This window comes from Trachurus japonicus, chromosome 7 (genome assembly GCF_045865225.1).
Source record: "Trachurus japonicus isolate A0001 chromosome 7, Traja_1.0".
NCBI classification, from domain to species: domain Eukaryota; kingdom Metazoa; phylum Chordata; class Actinopteri; order Carangiformes; family Carangidae; genus Trachurus; species Trachurus japonicus.
Window position 1 is genome coordinate 26,246,398 of NC_140913.1, and position 8,394 is coordinate 26,254,791.

Genomic DNA, 8,394 nt, shown 5'->3' on the forward strand with positions numbered 1-8,394 from the left:
TGGAAATGAACACAAACAGGCCACGCTGCATCTGTGTTTCTTAGACTAAACAGAACACAGTTTTGTATTATCACTATGGTTTATAGATAGTATTATACTGTAGGAGGATTCAATCCATTATTAAGACCTAATTTTGAGTCACCGGGTTGTGAAAAATCTCAGTGGCTGGTTCTCATTGTCCTTGGCAATAGGCTAATGAAGATAGAAACATTATCCATTAAGAAACATTCATTTTTCAGGTGTGCAGTTCAGCCAGTTTGCTCTGCACATGAGAAATTCAGGTCAACTCTGTGCAAAGAATATAACATGCCAACCAGTGCTCTGCATCTGCAGACAAAGTAGGCTACCTGAAGCTTCAGAGCAGGAGCCTCCAACAACATAACTGAACATTCAGTTTAAAACACTACATGCCAATAGGAGTGCTCATTGATAATAAGTACGTTTTCAAAGATTAATGTAAAAGTTTCACTATTCTAAGTCTTAAAAACTTTACAAGGAGTCTGAATATTTATATGACATGATATATTTCCTCACTTTTGAATATACTGAATACATGCTGCTGCTATATAAACTGTAAGACACATATAAGCCATGTGTTTATATAGCTAATACATCTCTTATAGATCTGCAGGTTGCACCCACTAGGCTGCGGTTATTACATTGGCTCCTCCCTTGCAAACGTCACAGTCAGGTGCTCGCTGATTGGCCTGCACGCCAACCTGCCCTGAAGCCAATTGGCTCACCTGGCTGAAGTTATTTCCCACCTGTAGTGAGTGACAGTCACTTCTCGTCGTGTAGTTTTACTTCCAAGAACAGTGGCCGGAGGGAGCTGAGGCTGTGGTTCCACCGTCACGATGGACTGAGCCCTGGACGCAACTTTAAAATATATATTCATTTATTTATTTGAAATCCGAGCAGCTGTGACATTGAACCAGACGTCATCTATAACGTCTCCGGGTGAGTTATCAGGAAATTATTCTCCTGGAAGAGAGAACTTGTTTCTCTCAGTTTATCTCATGTATACAGAGCAGTGACAAGTTATGAAGAAAAAGGTTGTTTAGTTACTTAAAAAACACAAATCAGTGCTTTTCTTAAAATGTAATCCTTGTTTAGACAAGTGTGAGTCTCTCTGTGTGTGTGTGAGTCAGGAAACTTAACATGTTTCCTGGCTTTTCTCTTCCCTGTAGAGCAGATGATGAGATTGTGTGTGACTGACCATGTTTGCACAGACAGTGTCAGTAATCATTAGTCACGGTTGGATAGAGATGGATGGACAGGTTAAATGCTCCAAACAAAAGACTCAACAATCATTTGTTAGACATATTTTTGTCCACAAATCATTATTAATCACTTCTCATGTTGAATTGAAGCCCATAACTCTTCACAGATGAAGAGTGTTTAGTCTTTCAATATTTTGTGAGTACAGAAAAGGTACAAATATTTGCACACAAATGTCAATAATAGTCATTTTAATGGGACAAACTGCCAAGCTAAACATTAATGAAATATTTCTATTCACCACAGCAGGGTGAGTTGCACAACCTGGTGTTCACCATGAACTTTTGTTTACTGTTAATCATTAAACCAGGTCTCTGATTGGCTGCCCTTGAACGGCATACCTCACATTTTTTTGGACCCCTCTTTATGAACACACTGTAATTTGTCATTATTGGCCATAAATTATGATTTCTGGGTTGTATAGTAATAAAGCTGGCTCACAAACTGTGCAGCTGTTCTCACAGTAAACACATTAAAGACCCAGATCGGAGGTTTTATCTTCTAAGTGGAACGCCCAATCACATCAGACTGCTCGGCTGAATTTGAGGTTTGTCTGAAAAGACATGGCAGCAAGCAAAGTGACATTCCTGTCACTATTAAATCCTGACTCAGCTCTGGGTGTAGTGAGCTCACCCGCTGCCGCCCTGCAGATTCAGGTTTGATAGGTGTTGGCTGTTGCTGCTGAAGTTTGGACATTTGTCTCTCGCTCTGCTGATCTGAGTAGAGCAGCCCTATGGGAGGTAACGATAACGAGCAGCCGGTTCAGTTTTCTATGGGAGACCTGTGTGGTGCTTTGTCGAGCAGCTTTTGTTGCCAGTAAACATGTGTGAATGCAGGTGTTGGAGATCAGGTTTTTTACCCACTGACTGACTGTCCTTGCTGTGTGTCTTTGTGTCAACGGGCCAGAATGTCAATGCTCTTTACTGTGCACTACATTAACCAGCCTGGGGGTAAAACCTCCAACATATACCAGAGGAATCACAAAAATCTCCCTCTCACCAAGTTGAATTGTGCGTTTATTTATCGCCACAGCTTCAACCTCTCATCTTTTTCCTTGTGTCAACACGCAGACACTTGTTTCTTGGAAATTCAAGTAGAAATTCTGAGTGTACCCATAGTTTGTATTAGGAAAATGGGGATTTCATTTTTTTAAAATGTGTTTTATTTATTATTAGTTTAGCTTTTCTGCCTTGTCAAACATTGGCTCTCTCTTTTTGATGAAACAACCTGAAAAGAAAAAGAAGTGCTCATAAATCACACATCCTTTTATTTTAAGGCGATCCAGGCCAAAACGTTGAGTAACCACTGCTCTGGAATAGACCAACAAAACAAAGTAAAGTCTGATTTTGCAATAGTTGATACAATCCTATGGCAATGAATGTCGTCTTAATGAAAAACCACATGCGTTATATACCTACAGTAATGAAGGCAATCCACAGGACTGTAGACATAATGAGGATCCAACACCATCACACAGAACATTTTGATCAGACATCTTGATTTAAAGGCTTTAAAGTGCATGTATTATTTGACTTTTTCATACTTTATTCATTCAGTGAACTTATCTCCAAAAGCCCTTTTTCAAAGCCGTCTCTCTCTCTCTGTCTCCGTTCTGGGGAGGAACAGAATTAATTATGTATTTATTCACTTTTGGCCTAAAAAGTTGGTCTAAAAATATTTGAATCTGTCTCTTAAATGTCCACAATGTGCTATTATTCTTAAGCTGCAGAGTATATCATTGAAACCCACAAATTTACAGAGAAAAAATATAGTTGACGTGACCTCACTGTAACGATTACAACTCTGAATTAAACTCCTGTTTTGTGTTTGTTTTTTCTTTATCTTGCATTTTTTTAAATTTCACTGATTGATCGCTCATCCTCTTTAAATCGTTGTCATTAGTTGTTCATGCAGTAGTGGATATTGTAAGAAGCATCAGTGGCTGCCCTCATTTTTCTCAAAACACAGATTATTTCACAGATAAATGACATTCGGACTGTGTGTGCTTTATTGTGTCTCTGCCTTCATCCTCAGAGGACCCTCATGCAGATTTTTACAAGGACTGAGAAACCTTGTGTCTTTTTGGCAGCTAATTCACAAGCAGTGACACTGACTCACGGACGGTGAGAAAGTTTGATTCTGTTGCTTTTATATGTTTCACCAAATGTTCGCTGAGATAAGAGAACAATAAAGTTAGCTTTTGCTCTGCATCCGCGAACACACCTGAACCTGATTGTGCAGCTGTGTGTACGTGACGGATTGATGTGTAACAGGCTGCAAAACATTTTGTATTTGAGTAGCGTGTTGTATTTGTGTGACCTAGTTAACCAAAAATCCATGGCAGAGTTTGAACCCCAGTTGATCGAGTGTTATTCCCTCATGTCTCAACATTGTTTGTTGGTGGTAGCTGCTTCTGACACATACTAATACACTCTGAGTACCTAAAAGGGAAAAGTAACGAGGTAAGAACTTTGCTTGAAGTGGCCTTTTCTGAAAAGGTCTTGTGAACTAATTTCCTGCTCCATTTGTTTCTAAATCATCCGTGTTTTAGGGAGGATTTTGAAAATCCCCATCCTTGTATCCCTTTAGAAGATGAGGAGCCAGTAATAATCCCTTGAGTTTTTTTGGCTTGCTTGGCTTTCCTCAGGCCTGACACAGGATAATAGGTAGGAAACACAAATAAGCGGCGTAGTGCTACAACAAAACACGACAGTTCAGCCGTCTGTGACTGTGTCATGCATATTCACAAACAAATATGAGGATTTTTCGCCTTTTTTTTTTTTTTTAGAAAAAAAAAGGATCACAGTGACTGGACACTGTCCAATAAAAGCTTAAATCTTCTGATCATGTACAGAAATACCTGACTATGCTACGATGATGCAACATATTCTCCTCCTGTGAAATGCTTCAAAAAGCAGCTGCTGATGCAATAAGCCATTAACCCAAAATCAATAATGTTGTAATGTAATTCAGATCATGTTGTGATAGGAAAGTATATTAGAGCAGCATGCATCTAATGAGTGTTTTTACTACCCATTAACATGCCCATTACTTTGTCAGCAAATCATTTTTTCCAACTAACATCAATACCCTTAGATTACTCAGTCCACTAATGTAGAGGAGAGAGAAAAGCTAAGATGTGAGTCAGTTTTCAAGCATTGATGCATTATCAAAATAGTAATTTCAGGTTTCATTTCAGCTCATAATCAACTCATAATCATCCATTCTTGATTAGCGCGCATGATGGAGATCTATAATTACGCTCACAAACATCCATCTTCACTTTGATTTATTCATTTGAATCCAGACCACGTTTTTATGTGTAAATAAACTGTTCACTCATTCAACCATTAGTTTATTTAATGACGCAATTAGCCTAACTGCTTATATTTGATAGATCACCACAGTGAACACCCCTTGTTACGTAAATAGGAGAGTTATGACATTATGAGGGTCATTTAGCTGTGATCTTTAATTTATGATGCTAATTTGTCACGCTAATGGCAAATAGTGTGTTGTTTTGTTGTTACTTGACTAATTTTGTGACCTCTCTCTGCCTCAGTCTACAGCTCCATCTCATCTTTACCTGCTGTAGAAACTCATCCTTTGAATCATCGCTCTGCAGTAACTGTGAAAAAATTTCGTCTGCTTCCAGTTTGGTCTTTTCATTCTGTTCTTTCGTTTTTTTTTTCTCCTTGACCTTTCAGAGTCTTCCTCGCATTGACTCTTGGCGAGATTTACACAATTAAAACAGGACTGTGAGGCCCGAGTCCTGCTCTCATCCTCTTCTTTTGTGCAATGCCGAAGAGTGACACGTGGCCAGGCGGCGTTGCCATGGATTCCTTGAGCAATATGGACAGTGCTGGGAGCTGCGACAGTGTAATCAGCATGAACTCTGGCTGTGTGAGTGCTGCTGTGGGTCTCAATTCAGTCACCAGTCCCACTGACTGCTTATTGTGTTAACACAACATACTGATAGACAACACTACTTTTTGACAGTGCCATCCTCACTCGGGCAGAGGAGAATCAAAGAGCTGAGATTTGCGTATCACGTTGTACTGTAATGACGTGTGCGTGGGCATTTACAGTCAATATGTGATGGTTAAGTGGGGAGACAATTAGAGGAAGTGAATCGGTTTCAGGTGAAATGCTCCTGTGTTTGTTCAGAGTGAGGCCTTGTGGCTGCTCCAGTGAAAGTTGAGTGTTTTTTTTTTTTTTTAAAGATGACCAGAGGGGACAAGATCTGAAGCTGTTAACAGGCACCTGAAATAAATTTTTCTGACAGGCCAATCTAGACTGAAGGAGTCAGGAACAGGAACAGGAGTGGTGGTGTGATCAGTCATCCCTTCGCTGCTGCTTGAACACAAAACAGCTTTGACCTATTGTTTCTGTTGTGTCTCTCACCGCCGTGTTTAGGGTTAGATGGAGGACAGAGATTGCTGAAGTGTTGAGACCTTCTGTCAAAATGCCTTTTTATATGTGATATATTACAAAGTGTCTTCTTGTTTTTTTTCTTGGCAGAGTGAAGACAGTATGGAACACTTATCTCCAGAGGAGAGAGCATGTCTCATGTATCTGGAGGAAACAATTGAGGCTCTGGAGGTGCAGGAGGACAGCGGCTTATCCAATGATGAATCAGATACTGGGTTGCAGGCAGTTAAGACTGGGGAGCCAAAAGTAGACGGTATGCTTCTTTGACACTCTGCCCTACATGATCTCTTTGTTGGTTGTGTCATACATTGCGCACTCACTTCACCCTCTGTGTTTTTCTTTATTAGACATTTCCAGTTTCAAGTCGGATGAGTTTGGACGAGCTGAGCCTCACCCTCTGAATCAAACCTCTGAGCCACAGTCCTTCCCTGTTTCAGCAGCCGACACAAAAGATCTCATCTCAACACCACAGAGTGTCATGACTCAACCCGAACCTCCTGACACTGACTCATCACACCCTCCGTCAGCTCCTCAGACTCAGGTGCTGTCGGCATCCACAGATGGAGACGGCAAACCAAAGACCGTCAAGAGTTCAGAGCTTTGCCCTGATGAATCCGCCGAGGCCTCTGAAATAGACCTGGACCTGATCCCTCCCCCCTCGGACTTCATGGACCTACCACTTCCTCGTGCACAAACAAAGACAGTCCCAGACCATCCTCCACCTGCAGGGATATCTCAATACAAACAAGGACCAACTATTGACTTGGACATGATACGTCAGAGAGCATCTTTGAAGAGAACTCTTGCGAGCCCCCAGGAAGCTCCAAAGACACCTGAAGTGTCACCCACCCTGAGTCCTCTACCCATCACCTCTGACCACCAGTTGAGTCCAGCTGCTGAAGCTACTGCCGAGCTCAAAAGTCCAGCTGATGAAGCTACTGCTGAGCTCAAAAGTCCAGCTGCTGAAGCTACTGCCGAGCTCAAAAGTCCAGCTGCTGAAGCTACTGCCGAGCTCAAAAGTCCAGCTGCTGAAGCTACTGCCGAGCTCAAAAGTCCAGCTGCTGAAGCTACTCCTGAGCTCAAAAGTCCAGCTGCTGAAGCTACTGCCGAGCTCAAAAGTCCACCTGCTGTGGCCCCTAAGCCCAAGAAGCTTCCTCCCAACATTATTCTCAAGTCCCACAAGGCATCGGTGGCCGGCTCTGACGGCAACGTCCAGCAGTCGGTCCCCACTAGCAGTGACCGGGCGTTGTTGGATCCCCAGAGGGTCCGCATGGAGGCGCTCCGTAAGCTTGGCCTGCTTAAAAGCAATGAGGCGGATTCAGGTCCTGCTCTGAGCCCTAACTTTTCTCCCCAGACTAGAAGATCATGGGGAGCTCCTCACTCTCCAGCCAGCTCACCGACTCCACAGACGCCTCCCTTGACCCCGTCTAGCACATTTGTCGACAGCCCTCCTCCTACCTTTGTCCCTCCACAACCTTCTGTCGTGTCGTCGTCATCATCATCTGTTTCTACAGCTCCTGATATTCTCCCAGCACCTGCTGCTTTCAGCGACTCTGTCGGGCCTCTGCCCTCAGATAATGAACCATTTGCTCTGCAAAATGCTTCAGAAGCCAAAGTCAAAGCACAGATGAATACTCCCCCTCTTACCCCTCCTACCCTGACCAAGAAGTTAACCCCGCCCAAGTTCATAGGTGTCAAATCAGCCACACTGGAGCGATCTGGCCTGGGTCTAAGAAACTTTATGGCAAGTGAGACCGATAACGGTGTCGGCAACCAGCTGAGCCCCGGCCAGCTGCGTAACAATCGACCACGACCCGCCTCTCTGGGGAGCAGGAAGGAGTTTTCAGAGGATTTGCAGCCCGGACGTCAAGAGGCAAACTCACGGAGGTCCACGCTCGCCCACAACACCTTCCAGCACTCAGGAGACTCTAATAAGCTGCCTCGATCACAAGGCATCAGTGTGCTGATCTGTCCTCGGGCAGAAAACGGAGAGGACCGGCGTGAGGCTCTGAAGAAGCTGGGGCTGCTCAGGGATTAAAGCCTCGACACCACATCTTAGACCTCATCGAAATACCACAGACTCACTGCAGACACCTTATTATGTTAACAAATGATGAAGACATTGCAAACCTTTCGGGAAGCAGCTTGAGCAAATTATTTATGCATGTTTCATTTTACTGATTTAAGCTATTATAACCACAGACTGCCTCACATGACGTGGATACTGTCATGCACACACTTTCATCTACTTGTTGTTACTGATACTGAACAGTCAAATGTGCAGTGTGTCATTTCTCATTCAGCTGGCAATCGAGGACTCTTTGGATATTCCTGACTCTCTCTGTGATGCTGTGGGGTTTTTTTGTAGATTAAAAAACTGTCTCTGTTACATCGATGAGTTGTTTTATCACTATAATGTGTCTTGTGATCTACAGGTATGAACCCTCTAAATCACTGTCCACTTTCATAGGTTATTCTGTATCACAAGTGTCACAATTGTGAGGCTGGTTCCCCCTATTACTTCTCCTTTTATACACTTTAAAAGGTCACTGTTGACACTGTTACTTCCTGAAATCCTCTGTAATTTTCAGTCTGGCTTTGATTTTTTTTTTTTTTGTCTTAAGCAAGCACTAGATATATCCAAATTTTGCACTGAACCTATTTGTACAGTGCAATTTGGTTCAT

The 8,394-nt window shown here is 42.7% G+C and overlaps 1 protein-coding gene across 2 annotated transcripts; it reads left to right on the forward strand.

Moving 5' to 3' along the window:
- Positions 1-782: 782 nt before the first annotated feature.
- On the forward strand, positions 783-8,098 carry LOC146984903 (uncharacterized). Of its 2 annotated transcripts, none has more exons than XM_085782508.1 (4): positions 783-961; positions 4,986-5,181; positions 5,800-5,962; positions 6,057-8,098. In XM_085782508.1, the coding sequence occupies exons 2-4, from the start codon at positions 5,077-5,079 to the stop codon at positions 7,745-7,747; spliced, it is 1,959 nt and encodes a 652-aa protein (XP_085638634.1). In that variant the 5' UTR covers positions 783-961; positions 4,986-5,076; the 3' UTR covers positions 7,748-8,098. The 2 variants fall into 2 exon arrangements, with proteins under 2 accessions (XP_085638634.1, XP_085638633.1); XM_085782507.1 differs by having other exon boundaries at positions 783-957.
- The last annotated feature ends 296 nt before the right edge of the window (positions 8,099-8,394 follow it).